Source organism: Hakea prostrata, chromosome 7 (genome assembly GCF_041222555.1).
Source record: "Hakea prostrata isolate BN-2017 chromosome 7, UWA_Hpros_2, whole genome shotgun sequence".
Lineage (NCBI taxonomy): Eukaryota > Viridiplantae > Streptophyta > Magnoliopsida > Proteales > Proteaceae > Hakea > Hakea prostrata.
In genome coordinates this window covers 22,060,511-22,077,556 of record NC_142606.1, presented here as the reverse complement: position 1 = coordinate 22,077,556, position 17,046 = coordinate 22,060,511, and the positions used below count along the sequence as shown (strand labels likewise).

The 17,046-nt window shown below is 37.2% G+C and overlaps 4 protein-coding genes across 4 annotated transcripts; 3 read left to right on the top strand and 1 right to left on the bottom strand.

The window, feature by feature from the left end:
- Positions 1–688: 688 nt before the first annotated feature.
- Positions 689–4,686, top strand: GS2 (glutamine synthetase 2). Its single transcript, XM_089161368.1, has 14 exons — positions 689–969; positions 1,214–1,491; positions 1,987–2,026; positions 2,119–2,222; positions 2,331–2,379; positions 2,486–2,592; positions 2,765–2,852; positions 2,993–3,121; positions 3,289–3,363; positions 3,498–3,551; positions 3,624–3,661; positions 3,931–4,090; positions 4,176–4,236; positions 4,330–4,686. Exons 2-14 carry the CDS (start codon positions 1,232–1,234, stop codon positions 4,467–4,469), a joined length of 1,305 nt encoding a protein of 434 aa, XP_089017494.1. The 5' UTR covers positions 689–969; positions 1,214–1,231; the 3' UTR covers positions 4,470–4,686.
- A 1,464-nt stretch (positions 4,687–6,150) lies between these two features.
- LOC149010566 (membrane protein PM19L-like) lies at positions 6,151–7,507 on the top strand. The gene is made up of 4 exons (XM_089164355.1): positions 6,151–6,346; positions 6,530–6,752; positions 6,855–6,900; positions 7,211–7,507. The coding sequence occupies exons 1-4, from the start codon at positions 6,226–6,228 to the stop codon at positions 7,328–7,330; spliced, it is 510 nt and encodes a 169-aa protein (XP_089020481.1). The 5' UTR covers positions 6,151–6,225; the 3' UTR covers positions 7,331–7,507.
- A 1,789-nt stretch (positions 7,508–9,296) lies between these two features.
- Positions 9,297–13,765, top strand: LOC149010565 (ATP binding microtubule motor family protein). Its single transcript, XM_089163671.1, has 15 exons — positions 9,297–9,541; positions 9,637–9,739; positions 9,940–9,983; positions 10,359–10,388; positions 10,491–10,616; positions 10,726–10,751; positions 10,937–11,018; positions 12,248–12,289; positions 12,372–12,405; positions 12,549–12,618; positions 12,713–12,932; positions 13,037–13,128; positions 13,214–13,368; positions 13,416–13,501; positions 13,598–13,765. Exons 1-15 carry the CDS (start codon positions 9,428–9,430, stop codon positions 13,757–13,759), a joined length of 1,386 nt encoding a protein of 461 aa, XP_089019797.1. The 5' UTR covers positions 9,297–9,427; the 3' UTR covers positions 13,760–13,765.
- Positions 13,766–14,681: 916 nt separating this feature from the next.
- TLP18.3 (thylakoid lumen 18.3 kDa protein) lies at positions 14,682–16,425 on the bottom strand. Its single transcript, XM_089163672.1, has 3 exons — positions 15,909–16,425; positions 15,460–15,652; positions 14,682–15,037 (listed from the first exon to the last, which is right to left on the bottom strand). The coding sequence occupies exons 1-3, from the start codon at positions 16,338–16,340 to the stop codon at positions 14,790–14,792; spliced, it is 873 nt and encodes a 290-aa protein (XP_089019798.1). The 5' UTR covers positions 16,341–16,425; the 3' UTR covers positions 14,682–14,789.
- Between the last annotated feature and the right edge of the window lie 621 nt (positions 16,426–17,046).

Here is a 17,046-nt window from a genome sequence, read left to right as displayed (position 1 = left end):
TTGTACTTCCAATTGAAGATCTCAATTACCTCAGGATGCAATATTGGTAAAGATCACAACCATCTCATTACACAATATTGGGCGGCAATCTATCTTTCCATATCAAGAATATCTTATTGTGTGCAAGAATCATATATTGTATTTCCATATCAGAGTAGATGCTCCTTCTACTATAAATATGTAATGCACTCAACTGAATGAATTAGTTCTGATTGAACTCATCTTGTCTTTCTTCTTTGTATCTAATATATTTTCTCTTTATTTTATAACACAACTATAATTATTATATCCATTACATTTTTTTTTTGGGGGTTGAGTTTTTTGGTGGGAGTTATATCTATTACACTGAGAGCAATGTTAGTAGTTAAAAACGTGCGACGCATCTATCGTGAGTGGTCCCACGACAGGTTGGTGTCAACAAGAGCTATTCAATTTTTGACAACGCTTCGTATGGGGCACCTCACGGCCACAAGTCTTCTCTCACTAAAAAACCCATAACCTGCAAATTTGATTTCCTTTCGCTATCTTCTAGCCTTCCTATTTGATGCTTGTTGGTTGATTTAAGGAACCTCTACGGCTATACCCAAATTTTTCGAGCTTTAATTTCATTTTTCTATACTGTATTTATTGATTATTTGATGCTTGTTGGTTGATTCCCTGGGAATTGGACCAACTGGTGTTTAAAAAAGAGTTCCTTATCCAGTTGCGTTTTATGTCCAAACCTCTTGGAGTTCTCAAAAGACCAACAAATCATTTCCCTCCACCCAATTCACAACCCTATCTACCAAGGAAAAGCCAACACTCTTTTTTATTTGCCAGTATTTTAACACTAGACCATGTCAACCCTCTGAAACTTTCTCTTCCTCTTCTTCTTCTCCTTCTCAGACGAGTCATTTCGAAGGAGGAGCAAAAAGAAGCACAATCCACGTCTCGGGTTCCATTCCAAAGGCATTTTCTGGTGGTTTTTGGGTAAGTCTTTTGGTTATCTTTCTGTTCATTACCAATTCTCCAGGGTTATAGAAGAGATCAGACTCAAGGAGTGTTGGTCCTTCTGGGATTATTTTTGGGTCCTCACATTCTCTCATAGAGATTCTGGAAATTGATGTTTTAGGTGAAACTGAAAATGGGTTGTGGGTTTGATTCTGTAGAAAGCTCTTGTACTTTAGTCCCTTATTTTCTAATTCTAATTAAAGAAATTTGTACAATTCATCAGGGGGAGAAGTCGGTGAAAATGGCACAGATATTGGCACCTTCAATGCAATGGCAGATGAAAATCACAAACACCTTAAATGTCTCAAACAATGCAAGACCCATTACAGCAAAGATGTGGAATTCCTTAGTTTTGAACCAGAAAAGAAGAAATGCAAAAGGTTCTGTTAACTTTAGAGTCTTGGCTGTTAAGTCTGAAAATGGCACCATAAACAGGATGGAGAATCTGCTAAATCTTGATCTTACGCCCTACACGGATAGGATCATTGCTGAGTACATCTGGTACATCATCTTGCTTCTTCACATGATGCTTACTCTTAATATAACAAGCTTTGTGTTTGTTGGTTTTAGTCTTATGCTTAATAAAATTTTGCCATAATTATTAGCTGCTACGGTAGTTGATTTGATGTTTTGATTTCCTTGTCCGTCTAAGAATTATGACTTGCGACTGCAAGTAATCACTTCACTATTGGTGATGTTCCATTGAAGCTAAAACCACTAGCCCAATACCACTGCTTTCTGATAGTTGATGTAGCTGATTATTGGTGTGAAGCTGGTTTCTGAACCTACCATAACCAAATAATCAGTATCACTGCTTTGTCCAATATGAGGTTGGCTTTGGTTACTGGAGAGGTTTCCAATGGATTCAACTGGAACTGTTCATCTCCATAGGCAAGAATCAGTGCACAAGTGACATATCTGTTGCATCGAGATTATACTTAATATCTAAATTCCAATTAAGAATCTAATACAATAAACTCCCTGAATTTGAACCAGGATTGGAGGGAGTGGGATTGATCTACGTAGCAAATCCAGGGTACGGTAATTGCTAATTTTTGTTGCTTTTGTTGAAAGAAAATAGGTAAGGCCTTCATTTCAAACTCAGACTTCTCATGCTTCCATGCTCAGACCATCTCAAAGCCTGTAGAGCACCCTTCTGAGCTCCCCAAATGGAACTATGATGGATCAAGCACAGGACAAGCCCCTGGCGAGGACAGTGAAGTAATTCTATAGTAAGGCCATCGAAGAAAAGAAAATTTTCCAGTTCTATCTTGATATTGAAAAGTATCACATTGAAGTTATTGTTATTTACATGTTTATTTCACTTCTGTTGCCTACAGCCCTCAGGCAATTTTCAAAGACCCTTTCCGAGGTGGCAACAATATCTTGGTGAGTTTAAGCAACCACGATTTCTGGCACAACTTGAAAATCTTGGCAGGATCAGACTTGATGCTTTGTTGCATCTAACTGTTGCTGCTATGTGAAAATTTTGAAGGTAATTTGCGACACTTACACCCCACAAGGAGAACCTATCCCAACAAACAAGAGATACAAGGCTGCTCAAGTCTTCAGTAACACTAAGGTCATTTCTGAAGTTCCATGGTAAGTTCCTTCTGATCTTGGACTTAAAGAACCTGCATCTCTTGTCCAATGGCATATCCATTTACATTCAGTGAGTCTTTCTTAGAATGATACAATGTAATTGAAAAGCTTGTCCACTTGTTTTCCCCTGCTGTTATGTGTAGCCAAATAATTTTTGATTATTTGAAACTAGGTTTGGTATTGAACAAGAATACACCTTACTCCAATCAAATGTGAAGTGGCCTTTGGGTTGGCCTGTTGGAGGCTATCCTGGTCCCCAGGTAATCAATCTTCTTTCATGAGACAATGTTCTGTTATCAGGCATTCAATGTTTAAAATTCCGAAGTCAAATGACTGATTTTTTTAGTGTATTCAGATACCAGAATCATCAGCAATTTATTAAACTATTTATTAATCTTAGGGTCCCTACTACTGTGCTGCTGGAGCAGACAAATCATTTGGGCGTGACATATCTGATGCACACTACAAGGCTTGTTTATATGCAGGGATCAATGTTAGTGGTACAAATGGGGAGGTCATGCCTGGCCAGGTTCTCTTCTTTTCCTCTTTCTTATAGATGCTTGTGTCTGCAACTGTAACAGTTAAAAGTATAATGTAAAAGTGCAAATGAAGCCTATGCCTGAATATCAATTTTACATTCCATGTATCATTAATCATCCCTGATCCTGTGACCCTTTTTTTCTTTTCTTTTTCCAGTGGGAATACCAAGTAGGACCTAGTGTGGGGATTGAGGCTGGAGATCATATCTGGTGTTCCAGATATATTCTTGAGGTAATTCCTTTGTGTGTAGTACAAAGAAGAGAAAAGGACATTGAAAGACTGCTATGGCAAATGTTGATATTATAGAATACAGAACAAAAGTTCATATGGTTCATTATGATATTTTCATACTTTTCTGAAAACAGAGAATTACTGAACAAGCTGGTGTGGTTCTGACCCTTGATCCAAAACCAATAGAGGTACTCCAAATCCTTTTAATTATCAGCCAATTCGAATATTTATTTTTCCTTCTCTCACTGAAACCATGGCAGGGAGACTGGAATGGTGCAGGGTGTCACACTAATTACAGGTATGTTGATATATCTACTCCATACGGTGCCCTTTTACATGGTTCAATTTACCTTTTAGACAGTGTAGTCCTAGATTGTTAGGTCCAACTAAATTATTATTAATTCTATTCTTGTTATTTTTGATGAGAAAGGAATAACTTATATTGAAGTAGAATATAAGGTTTCAACTACTAAGTTGCTCTAAACTACTAAGTTGCTCTGAGTACCAAAGAAAGCTCAAAATAATGTGGTTGCTGACAAACTGTTTTAACTATTTATTGCATCATAGTACGAAGAGCATGAGAGAGGATGGAGGCTTTGAAGTAATAAAGAAGGCAATTCTAAATCTGTCACTTCGCCACAAAGAACACATCAGTGCCTATGGAGAAGGAAATGAGAGAAGGTTGACAGGAAAGCATGAAACAGCCAGCATTGACACCTTTTCTTGGGTATGCTTGCAAATATTAACACCATTGTTTCAATTAACAAAAATAACTTAGGAAGAACAAACTAATTTGCTGCTGCAAGTTGCAGGGTGTGGCTAATCGTGGTTGCTCAGTCCGTGTTGGTCGTGAAACTGAGAAACAAGGAAAAGGTCTGTTTGTGTGTGTTGTAGTAACACTGCTATTGCATCTACTGATATTGTATCTGCTACTAAATCATGTCTATTGCTGTTTATTTATTTTAGGTTACTTGGAAGATCGTCGTCCAGCTTCAAACATGGATCCATATGTTGTGACTGGATTGCTAGCTGAGACTACAATATTATGGGAGCCCACACTTGAGGCTGAAGCTCTTGCTGCCCAGAAATTGTCACTAAAGGTTTGAAGGAACTTGCTTTGATGGTCTGAGGGGATGGTCTGAGGGGACTTGAAGACATCATCAGTTGGGATCAATTGGTCTCACCCTTAATGAAGCTCCTCTGTTCCTTATTTCTTCTTTTGTTTCTTGAGCTGTTAGGGAAAACTCTTGTAAATGACGATCCAAATAGCACTTTGCTCATATTAAAACTTGCGCCTTCCATCACGGGTACATGATGAGCTCATCAATAGGTTTCTGCAATTTGAAGATGTTACATTTTCTTTCTCCAAATGTTTGAGCATATGGCTGAAATGATGAAATGACTATCGAAACATTTTCGATTTAGCCATTTCATGCACGGGGAAGAATTTTCTGTCCTGAAACATGGTGGCTGCACTAGCATAAGAGCCAATAGGATTGTACTAAAATAATAATAATAATAATAATAAAATAGGTATAAATATAGCTGAACGGCTGTGTAAATAAATCTTCCCATTAAATCTATTGAATTAAATCTGAACCGTTTATGATGAATGATCCAGATTTAATCCTACCAAATTTAATGGTAAGATTTTTAGGACCGTTTAGTTGAGCAATTTATACGGCCTTTCAGCCACCACCTTTCCTAATATATATATATATAATTAAGTTGGGATTGCTACCTTGTATGGGACCGGCACACCAAGGGATGAGCTCACCGACCATATTTAAGGCTCAGAAGGCTTAACCTCTGATTTGGATTAGTGAAAAATAATTACGGATGTGACTGTAACTCCAAAACCGAATCACATCGCGACAATTATAATCTACACGGTTCAAATCCATAACTCCAAAACCGAATCACATCGCGACAATTATAATCTACACGGTTCAAATCCTCTATCCATGAGGGTAGGGGATCGTGTTCTCCTCACAATTCTCAACCACATGTTTAGGAGAACTAAGGGTTTTACTTATGCTCTACCTTGTTAGCACTTGTAGGCGGGATTTCTTTTGAATTCGGATCATCACCTCGTCTGGGGTGCTCCCCGATGGCTTTACCACCAGAAATCCTGTGGGACCCATAGGTAAAAAATAATAAAATAATAAAATAATAAAATAAAATAAAATAAAAAATCCATCACCCAACCCCTAGGTCCCCTGTACTTATGGTGGTAAAGCCGTCTGGGGAGACGGGTAGCTGATCCGGACTCATTTCTTCCTAGAGGGGTGTGAGCAAAACACTGCTTGTGTGGGTAGAAGAACCAGACTCAGAGGCTTTGTTTCTCTCCAAATGACAAAAAAGGGAACAAAAAAACTTTTGAGGAAGACTACCAAAAATATTAGGAAAATTTTTCATATAAAATTTCATTTATATTAACATTTATGTGAAAGATTGTGCAATGAAAGACGGCGCCAACTGGAAGAGTACCAAGCGGGTTATGAAAGATACGCCTACGGTGGAAGCAAAGACGGAAAAGAAGATCTGAAGCATCTGGTTTACTACTTTTTGACTGGTTGTGGTTTCCTTTTGTGAGTTCAAACAAAAAGTAACAGTTTCTTATTAATTTCAAGTTGAGAAGACATTCTTTCCCTCTTCGTATCACCATGGAGCAAGACCAACTACAGCAAAAAGGGATCTTGTTACTTATGAAGAAAGAAAACAGACAGCTATGAAATATACCCTTCTTCATATTTAAAGGCCTCTCCCTTGGGTTTGGAGAGTTAAGGCTCAGGAACTGCAGAGGTCCTAGTTTCAACACTTCCATTCTTCTCCTTGAAAGGTTCTTAAACTCAGGCAAGAATGGCTGAAGCACCCAAAGCACTACCATTTCTTCTAATCCTTAATCTTCTGCTCTATGGTATTGTCACCATTATTGCTGGATGGGTTGTCAATTACGGCATCGAGCATTCACATGAAATAGGTAATTCATGAAGAAGAAAGTAAGATTCAGCACCTACTAGTTATTACCAATCTGGGAAGTCCTGTGTCATTACTGGTTTTCTTTGGTTATTTTTTTTTCTAGAGAAAGGAAAATTTATTCCAGTAGCCTGGCATAGGTCTTCTGAAATCTAAATATAGTTCCAATGATCTTATGACCATGCAGCATCAACTACTTTGAAGGTCCCTGCACATATATTTCCAATCTACTATCCAATTGGTAACACGGCAACCGGTTTCTTCGTCATCTTCGCACTGATTGCTGGACTTGTGGGAGTTGCAACCTCAGTTTCTGGGATAAATAGTATCCTTCAATGGAGTGTACCAAACTCGCTATCAGCTGCCACCTACTCTACCACTACATGGTTGCTTACTATTCTAGCTATGGGGTAAATATGGTTTTCCTTTTCAAATAATTTCTATCAGAATAATCTGTTTCTGTTCCTCACCAATTTTACTGAATACCAGCTGATGGTTTATTTGTGTTGCAGGCTAGCATGCAAAGAGATTAACATAGGCATTACAGATGCAAAACTAGTAAGTACATTTCTGTGTATTTTTTTTCCTAAATTCTTTTTTAACTTCAGCACAAATGAAGATACCCAGGGATGCCAAAATATGTGAAGTTTTATAAATTGGCCAAGACTGATGCAACGTTATGCATTTGAGAGTTCATTCAGTATAAGAGCAAATCTGTAACCATTACCAAAGTTTTAATTTAGACAACTAAATGTGTTAAAAGTAGTAAGCATAAGGCATATAAAAAATCCTTTAACATGAAGAATAATAGCAAGTAAGGCATATACATATGCTAATGAATTCAAGTTGGTTTTGTAATGTTCTGCAGAGGACTCTGGAAGTATTAACCATCATCTTGAGTGCAACACAATTATTGTCCGTGGGTGTAAGCCATGTTGGAGTTACAGATGCTATGAAAGAACAGAAATACGGTGGGGGAGGAGTTTGATCTGCCAATGGAACAGCATTACCTGAATACCTGTTCCTTGAATTTCTTCACAAGTCTACTTATTTTCTTGCTTTGTATGTGTGTTGTACTATTTCAGCTTTTATAGGACATTTTACCATCTGTATTATAAATGGATCATGAAGTAGTGTCTGCAGCTTTGCTTTGCTCTCTTCTGAGTGGAAAAAAACTTTCGCTGAAACAAACATCTAGCTAAATCTTCCAAAGGGGTGCAATAGAGAATGGTAAAAAGTCAATTGAACACCATGTTTTCTTCTTCTCCTGATGAAACAATACTGGAACTAAATGATCTCAAAAGCAGCCACGAGTAGCAAACAACATTTCATTTGCATCAGCAAAATATAGATCCTATAAGCCCCATTTTTTCACATAGGACCAGTACTCAGACCCCCTATCTTTATTATGTAGCACATCTTCATGCTGATGCAAAAAAAAGGGAAACAAAGATTCCAGATTTGAGGTCTGATCCTTAACTTTAACACACCACAAATTTCCAGATACTGAAGGTGTTATAATATCACCATTTATGCCTCATGTCGTTTTATCTAGAGCATTTTGCCTATTTTTCATTCCACAATCAAGCACAGGTGGATAGATCATGTAAATCTCCCAAAACCTGATACACAACATGTAAATTTCACAGCCTGCCAATGGACCAGTCATCCAAAGAGTATTAGAATGGGTAGACAATTATTTATCATGCCAAGATATTTTAAACACTCAATTATGTCATAAACACAAATTTATTTTGTTGGAACCAAACTGTGCCCAGTGCAAGCTAACATTCTTATCACTGTAACTTACCAAAGTGAAGTCTTTCTGGTTCCTGTTGCCATTCCCGTCCTGTATCGATCAGTTCGAAATAATATGGCTAAGCCAAACAATGTCAGGAAGCTAAGTCTGATTGGAGATGATCACTGTCATCTATATCAAGTGCACCATCTTCATAAACAATATGGCTAAGCCAAACAATGTCAGGAAGCACTTCAAGCTATAATCTCAATTAACCATGCTATCATTGCCCATATTTTACTGCTTCAGATGATAAGCTTACTAGATGCCATTATACTATGATGGATCTGCATTAAAAAGAAACACTAAATGGACACACTCGTTGGTCCAGACAATCCAAACAACTGACATGTCCCTTCTGTAATACCTAATTCTTTAATCTCAGCTGCACACTTTTGGATAACCCAGAGAAACAAATGTACTTCAATAATGTTAAACAGTTCTGGTTCTAGATGATTAGCAAATTCTCACAATCAACTGAAGCAAGACCCAAATTTCAGCACTGGCAAAACTACCTCCTTTTTAATTTCTGTTCCCAATGACCCTTTAGGTTTTCAGAGTCGATTTCGATAATCAAGAGCTCCACCTCTCCCCCAGGGGATGACAAACTGCCAACGGCATTGGAAATCATGAACAAGAAAAGGTTTCTCTACTCTGTCAAAAATTTCCCAGTCAAGACTTCATCACGGATTTAAACAAAAGCTTGAAAAAACATTTAGAAATTCAACATAAAAATGAAAAAATAAAAAAAATAAAAAAAAGAATTAAAAAAAAGGGTACCTCGACCAGGAGATCAATAAAATCCGACAATGGGAACTGGGAACACGCAGTGATTGGAGGATCGAAACATTTCATCCTCTATGAAACCCCTTCTACTTAGAGCTTCAGGCATTTACCTACGACAAACTTCAAGGGCGTCTCAAATCACAGTTCAGTAATGAGTCACGAATGCAAACCCTGCTCCGCGATTAACTGTCGTTAAACTCGTTACCTGGAGTTACGGGTTCAGGTGGAATAAAATCGTTACTTACAATCCCGGTTTCATATCCGCAAAACAGCGACAACTTTTTGAACACGTGTCACCTTGTTCGCCCGTCACAACACGTATAAATTCATTTGAAAATTTTGGAACGAATGGTAATGTCCAAAGATTTTGGTTTCCGCCAATTGAGAATTCGAAAACGCAGTGACGCCATAGCGAGTTGCTTTGTAGATCCATTACTGAGCATTGATATCAGTTGCAGGAGTTCATCTTCTTCTGGATATTGATCTTACAGCTTGAGAGTTATGTCCAATATAACAGTTTGTGCACGATTCAGACCTTTAAGTTCCAGAGAAATAAGAGATCGCGGTGATTCAACTTGCATCCAGCTCCTAGATGCTGAAACTTTTGTTCTTAAGGTTATCTATCTCATACTGGAATCTCTCATTTTCTTATATTGGTATAATCCTCGTTTATTCATTTTCACTGAAATATTTCTATGGAATTACGGTAGGATGAGAAAGGAGAAGACAACACATTCCGATTTGATAAGGTGTTCTATCAAGGATCTGAGCAATCTGATGTGTATGAATTTCTTGCTCTGCCTATTGTGCAAGGTGATCTGACGTTGTTTATTCCACATTCAGTATTGTTGCATAAACGCCACAAACTTGCTTAGTTTTCACGGAGAATTCATTTGTCTTTTCCTTCTTCAAACTCGTAGAAGAAATAACTCATGCGATTTGGTTTATAAATATAATATGTATGTTCAGATTGTTCTCTGTATGGAATTACTAAATTTAAATTTACAATGCAGATGCTCTTAATGCTGTAAATGGAACAATCGTTGCTTATGGACAGGTATTATATAATCTGTTGATCAGACATATTGCACCAAATGCATGAATGCCATTCACACTGAAGGACAGATGTTTTGTGTGTGTGTGTGTGTGCATTTAAATCGATTTATCTTGAAGGAGTAGACCTAAAAATTTACTTGAAATTTGACAACTCCATCTCATTATGGATGAAGGACATAATATAATATAGAGAAGCCTCATACTTCTCAATTCTTGTGCAGTTGAACAGCAGAAACAAGTTTTTAAACATGTAGGAAATGCATGCTATTGGTGCATTCTGTTTTTCTATAATTTTCTTTGCAGTGAAGTTTACTCAGAAGTGTACCATGTTTCATGTCATTTTAACAATATTTACCTTTGAATGATTTTTGAACAGACAGGAGCAGGGAAGACATATAGCATGGAGGTGAAATGATCAAATCATGAATATAAATAGTTCTAGTCCCTTGGGTGTTTAGTCCTACCAGAATATGTGGTACCAAAACAAATGATTTTTCTGCTGAATCAGGGTGCCAATATCTTTGGTTGTGATGAGAATACAAAAGGACTGCTGCCACGAGTAGTGGATGGAATATTTCAGTGTCTCAACCGTGCTAATAATGTGATGACAGTTTACACTGTTAAGTTGTCAATGGTAGTAAAACAGTGATTTCCTTTCTCTTGCACTAGGACCTCTCAAGCACATGAATTTCACCATAAATTAGGTTGTGTAATTGTTAATTCTTTTATTGTTGATCTTCTAGGTGGAGATCTATATGGAGAAAGTAAGGTTTGTATACCCCAGAGATAAACTTATTCTCATGTGTTGCAACTTCTTGCAGATTAGTCAACCATTTTTGGAGAAAATGATATTCTTTAAATTCAAACATAAAATACAAAATGAGACTAATTTTCATTTGGTTTCACATTTTAATATGTTCCTATACCTTTCATATGGTCTTATCTGTATCCCAGGGATCTTTTAGATTTATCTAAAGACAACCTACAAATCAAGGAGGATAAAGTGCAGGGAATACAAATTTCAGGAGTAACTGAGGTTAGCTGATCTGTATTCCTAGCAAGGCTTTGTCATCTGCATCTTTGGTAGTTGACAATTTGAGAAACTGAAAATATTTAATACTTTTTAGCTGTGGACTTAATCTATTGATTATTTCTTTACCAACTTCTTCAACTCTAGTGTAACAAATCAGGACTCTATTTTGATTAAGAACATTGGATCAGAATGAGAAAAATCTACCTATTCAAATCCGAATTGGCCAGTAGCCCAGATTCTGGGATCCTCTTCTGGAATTTGCCATATGTGTACACAGATCTTCTTTATTTCCATTTTCTGCTTCTTTTAGTCACTAAGTGCAGAAAATCAATGGAAGTTACATCTTGTAGATCTACAAGAATTTTTATCAGTAATAAAAAGAAAATTAAAAATCCCAAAAACCTTTGGAAATACGTGCTTATTCCTGATTTAATTTTCTAGGGTTTCAGCTGGTGCCATCAAATTCTGACTTGGTCAGAATCAGGCTTGGTGGAAGGGTGTACCATGTTTGAAACCATGTTTGATTCTGAGTTCTGAATATTGGTTTCCATTAATGTTCTCCACATTTATTTGAATCTATATCACTTATGGAATTAAAAATTGCTTACTGTGCAACTCCACCAAACCAATGCTGATATGTTTTGAGATAGACAGTCAAGTTGGTCTGAGAGTGGATCTGATCTAGACATGTATGTGGTTCCTGAGTCAATTCTAGGATTTAAATCTTCATTTTCTATCACAAATGTGCCAACGACAAATGGATCTGATCTAGACATATATGTGGTGCCTGTATCAATTCTAGGATTTAAATATTTGTTCATTGCCACAAATCACTGCCAATATCAACAAATGGATATGATGAAGCACAGACTCAGTTCAAATTTCCAACTTATACAACATTTTTGCCAACCAAGTTGCTTATGCAGTTCAGTAATCCAAGTGAGAACTTAGAATGCAATCTTAATGTAGACTTGAAATTTTAACCATTACCTGACTCCCCAAGGAACAGGCACATTTTTTACCTGGGGTCAGGATACATCTCTCTTGTTGCCTTCTCAGTTGGTGCCTTCGCCCTGGAGTTCCATCCCCTTCCCCCTCCCAACTTCTCTTATCTTTTCTTTTCTTATTTATATATTTTATTTATTAACTTAGAGTCACCAAAAAAAAGAAAAGAAAAGAAAAGAAAAGTTTGTAATACTATGCTGTCTCAATTTACTCCCCTTGTGTCTCAGATCACTATATCAGATCCAGCAGAAGCCTTGCAAAACTTATCAGTAAGATAAGAACTTTGTAATTCATCTCAGCATTAAATTTTTATAGTTTCGATCTTGATATTGGAAAATGAAAAAAATGCAGTGTGGGATTGCTAACAGGGCAGTCGGAGAGACAAGCATCCTTTTTCAACCCTCTTAAAATCTAACATAATATTTGTTGGCCTTTTTGTAGTAGATGAAGTTAAAAATCTAGACAAAGTAACATGGTTATGTAGTACTTGTAGAAAGCTTCAATCTATGTCAGACCTTAACACAACAGATATGAACATGGCCAGCAGCAGAAGTCACTGTGCCTACATTTTTACAGTTCTGCAGGAACAACATAGAAGGTACTATCTATGCATAATTGAGATTGCAATATTCCCTATCTACTTTTGAGGACTCAGGATGAATCAGTCTTCTGCTCTGTTAAAATGTGGACAGAGTCAAAGCTGGGAAGCTAGTTCTTGTGGACTTAGCTGGTTCTGAGAAAATTGAGAAAACTGGTGCTGAAGGGAAAGTTCTTGAAGAAGCGAAGACAATCAACAAGTCCCTCTCAGCCCTTGGGAATGTAATCAATGCTCTGACCAGTGGCTCACAAGGCAAACTGAACCACGTTCCCTATCGTGACTCAAAGCTCACTCGGATTCTGCAAGATGCTCTTGTTGGTTCCTATCCTAACTTTTCTCTAGCAAAATTACTGTTGTCTGTTGACCAATGCTTAAAATACCTCTCTCTCTCTCTCTCTCTCTCTCTCTCTCTTTTCAGGGTGGAAACTCCCGAACTGCATTACTATGTTGCTGCTCACCAAGCACCTTAAATGCATCAGAAAGCCTCTCCACTCTTCGCTTTGGTGCAAGGCATGTCATTACAATTCAATACAACTGTTGCTATTTAGGCAAAAAATTAGAAGAAATTGTCTAACCTACTGCCCCATTTTTGTAGGGCAAAGCATATAAAGACATCACCACGGGTTAATAGCATTAAAGATAAAAAGGAGCTGCTGGAACTGTCAACTAAAGATGAATCATGTGACTGGACACTGGACAATGTCAGGATGCTGGTTAAGGAAGCTATGTGTTTCCTTCTTTTTGAAATTTGTCAAACTTAAGCAGGTGAATTTTTTGACAGTTAGAGGACAAGCCAGCAGTGGGATCAGCTTATGAAGATGAAGCCTCTGAAACAGTTTTCTTATTGCAACGAGTGGAAGAGCTTGAGCGCATTGTTGGAATGGTAAAAAGAGAAGTCTTAATTCTCACCTGTGAAACTACAGACAATTTTCTACCAGACAAACTTAGGCCACTTATCTCTTTGTTTTGTGGATTTCAGATTAAGAGAGAGAACAGACTTCTCAAGGCCAAGCTCACTGTGTTTCAGAACATCATCAATTCACACAAGAAAAACGATGGAAAATATCTAAATGATTTTAATATGGCCTTGGTTTTATTTTCTTTATTTTGTTCTTTACTTGTTCTGTTCTTCACAAGTTAGTGAATCGAGAATGACGTTGCTAACTCTGTAGAAACTCTTGAGAACTAGCATTTGAGCTTTGGAAAAAAAAAAACTTGTGGATAAGTTGCCAGATTTTAAATATGATGATGCCTACTGGGAATAATACACAATTATTCAGGAACAATCTGTGGAAAAGAATACTCTGTGATGTGGACTATTGGAGATGTGGAGTCTGTCCATTCCTCTGAGTCTTTCATTGGCATAGTTAAAGAAATTAACCGGAGCATATTACCTCATGCATTGATGAATGATTAAGCACATAAGATAACAATGATTTCTCCTCAGATCAGTAGGATGGGGTGCTTAAAGGCCACAAAGATTTTTTTTCAAATCTTAGGAGGAAGCATGAAGTACCCATCCCCCCTTAACCAGAATTCACCCTATTGCTTATTCACCTCAAATATCCAATTTGAGGGTTGAAATGAATTCATAAAGCACAATTTCAGGTATGATTGTTGGAAGAAAAAAAATCTCCCTCTATTTTCAACAACTTTTGTAGGCATTTAGTAGACTTCAATGGTGTGAAGTTACTATCTTCACAAATCTAATACTGTCTTCCAATAATCTGTTGAAGAGCTTGAGATTTAGGCCTATATAAATGGAGATTGTGTGAATAATAGAAGTTTAATGGTTATTATATGTTTTGTGCCCTTGGGTTTTTTAATGTATGCCACTCTCACTATTAAAACATGCTTGATGAAGTATGCTTACATTTCTTACTTCCACTTGAAATCTATACTTACAAACGGTAGCACATTAAAAATTGGAGTAGAAGTGCTTCGTAACCCAAAATATTTTCACAATGCAGGTTACTTTTCCTACTTGCTGTTGTTTGTGAGTTTTTCTTTAATAAGATCAATACTAAATATGACTAAAAGCAGAGTAACAGTGAAATTCATGTTAATCTAATTTAAAAAAAAATCAGTTCTTGTCTCTCTTGTTAACAGTTTCATTTTAACTGTCTTCTCTATATAAGTTTTTAAAAAAAGTAATGTTATAAACAGATGACCTACTTTTTGGAGACATAAGCATAGTACTGTGCCATTGGAACAACAAAGGCAATTACTAATAAACCTCCAACTACAAGAGTGAACTGCCCTCGTTTCTCGTCTGTCTCTTCACGAGATTTGAAGTTGGATTCTCGTTTGTTTTCCTGAAACTTGGGTCCGCCAGGATCTGGCAATCCATCAATGGCAGCAACTAGTCGCTTGGCTGTGCTAGATATGGCTTCATTGTACTTTTCTTCCGTAGCCAGGACTGCAAATATGTTCCAGTATTTTGATCATTAATCAATCAGTTTTTAGAACAGAAATTTATGAGATAATATTGCAGAAGGAAGTACAAAGAAGTCTTATTTGGGTTGCTTGATTCTGAACATGACGCACTTAATGAGCCTCTCCAAAGATTTCAGTGCTCTACTTGGCATTGATCTTAGCTATAGAAAATGAGTTTCAAATATTAAAACAAGGCAGTAAGTATTATTACAGATTGGTGTTTTGGTCCATGAAGTTTATGAAGATTCAAATTTTTGCTACTGAATCTGCTTAGGACTAAATTTTCTTGTTTGTTTACCTAGAGATGGAAATGCAGCCTATGCCTCAGAGAATGAGTAGCTAATCAAAAGGACAGCAGCAAAATTTAGATTGTTATAATGCAATTGAAACCAAGTCCATTCTTACCAGGAAGATTTTCTGATACTGTAGCATCAAGAACATTCTCTCCAACAGCCTTGATAAATGCAGGACCACCAGTGATTGCTCCTTCTTTCTGACTGGTAACAAGCACAACAATTCCTTTATTGTTTCCTTCTTCAACTGTTGGATACCATCGTTCTAATACTTGGTCACCATACTCAAAAGCATCAGCTTTACTCTGCAATGAAATATTTTCAAAATTTTGAAATGGAAAAACACTTGTAACACTGGATTCCAATCCTAGAAAGAATCCATTCTATATCAATATGAAGTGTTTAGTACCAAGAAAAATAACAATAAATAAATTTCAAAGATTCCTATTTCCCCAAATTATTGTACAGTTCTCTAACAAATAACAACACATAATTGCCATATGAGTGTGACAGAAGGGAATAGATTCAGCTAGAGAAAACTGGGAATGTTGGAAAACTTACAGTAAGCTTGCGTACTGTCACAAAATTTATGTGGAAGTTCTTTCTTGACTCCAAATCCGATAGTAACTGTTTGAGATCAGATTTAGTCACTCGGCTAAGAACTCCAGCATCATCCACAACATATGCTGGTGGTGGTCCTTCGTTGAGGATGTCATATTCAGATGCCATTGCTGAATCAGTAACAGAAACTGGGAAGAAATTGATTGCAAGAGAAAGAGCTAAAGCTGTTAATCCATGCTGAACATGAGAAATCCAGCTTTTGGGGATCAAAGGTGGGGTTTTTAATGATGAAGGAGATGATCCCCTGAGATTTGAATTGATGGGACTGACGACAGAGAGAGAGTTTGACTTAGGTTGCAGAGGAGATATGGTTTTTGATGAGGATGATTTAAGCAGAGGACAGAATGAGTGAGGAGAGAAGATGGTGTCCATGGAAACGAGCAGAGAGATTTCTCTCTCACTGTTTTCTTGTTCAGTACTTCTTTGGTTTTCATTTGTGATTATTGGATTCTCTCATTCCAATCTGGTTTTGGTGGCCCAGAACTTTTTCGATTTGGATTGGGTGGTTGAGTTTAAATATGGATAAGACTCGGGCTCCACTTAACGCGTCAGCCATGGAAACTGATAAGGGCGTTTAGGTCTTTTCAGACCAATCTACCAGCTTCAGAAGCATTTTGCGAAGGCGCCGTGATGTACGTTGTGTATAATCAACGGTGCATATCATATCCATCTCAAGCAGGATAGTGTTTAACGGTTAACACTTGATTTAAAGTTTGTGGGAAAGTTACTTCATTATCCTCCGCATGGATCTCGGTTTTGTCGTTACGAGGAAGGTTTTTAAGGCGCCTAAGAATTTTGACTGCTAATTCTAGTTATTTTTTATGAATGAATAAGAAATTGTATTAAAAGACAGCAACACACTTACAACATGACATAAATAAAGCAAAGATTAAAAAGTACTGATAATGCAACACGGGCAGGACCCAAAGAGGATGGGCCGAACAGTGGCTAAAGAGACTATTTTGTGGATTTTTTCTTGTTCTTCTTTTTCTTTGTGAACTTGAGGTCAACCAAAAAGTCTTCGCCAAATGGGTTGTGCCCCTTGGCAGAACGATTACTCCTTCTACACTCAGCACGA

Excerpts from the sequence above, each read along its gene's own strand:
- GS2 (XM_089161368.1), top strand. The coding sequence starts at position 1,232 with ATGGCACAGATATTGGCACCTTCAATGCAATGGCAGATGAAAATCACA. Across the intron at positions 3,552-3,623 it reads TTGATCCAAAACCAATAGAG|GGAGACTGGAATGGTGCAGG; the intron begins GTACTCCAAATC and ends AAACCATGGCAG. Across the intron at positions 4,091-4,175 it reads GCATTGACACCTTTTCTTGG|GGTGTGGCTAATCGTGGTTG; the intron begins GTATGCTTGCAA and ends TGCAAGTTGCAG.
- LOC149010566 (XM_089164355.1), top strand. The coding sequence starts at position 6,226 with ATGGCTGAAGCACCCAAAGCACTACCATTTCTTCTAATCCTTAATCTT. Across the intron at positions 6,347-6,529 it reads CGAGCATTCACATGAAATAG|CATCAACTACTTTGAAGGTC; the intron begins GTAATTCATGAA and ends ATGACCATGCAG. Across the intron at positions 6,753-6,854 it reads CTTACTATTCTAGCTATGGG|GCTAGCATGCAAAGAGATTA; the intron begins GTAAATATGGTT and ends TTTGTGTTGCAG.
- LOC149010565 (XM_089163671.1), top strand. The coding sequence starts at position 9,428 with ATGTCCAATATAACAGTTTGTGCACGATTCAGACCTTTAAGTTCCAGA. Across the intron at positions 13,129-13,213 it reads ACTCTTCGCTTTGGTGCAAG|GGCAAAGCATATAAAGACAT; the intron begins GCATGTCATTAC and ends CCATTTTTGTAG. Across the intron at positions 13,369-13,415 it reads TTTCCTTCTTTTTGAAATTT|CAGTGGGATCAGCTTATGAA; the intron begins GTCAAACTTAAG and ends AGGACAAGCCAG.
- TLP18.3 (XM_089163672.1), bottom strand. The coding sequence starts at position 16,340 with ATGGACACCATCTTCTCTCCTCACTCATTCTGTCCTCTGCTTAAATCA. Across the intron at positions 15,653-15,908 it reads TGACAGTACGCAAGCTTACT|AGTAAAGCTGATGCTTTTGA; the intron begins GTAAGTTTTCCA and ends ATTTCATTGCAG. Across the intron at positions 15,038-15,459 it reads AGTATCAGAAAATCTTCCTG|TCCTGGCTACGGAAGAAAAG; the intron begins GTAAGAATGGAC and ends ACATATTTGCAG.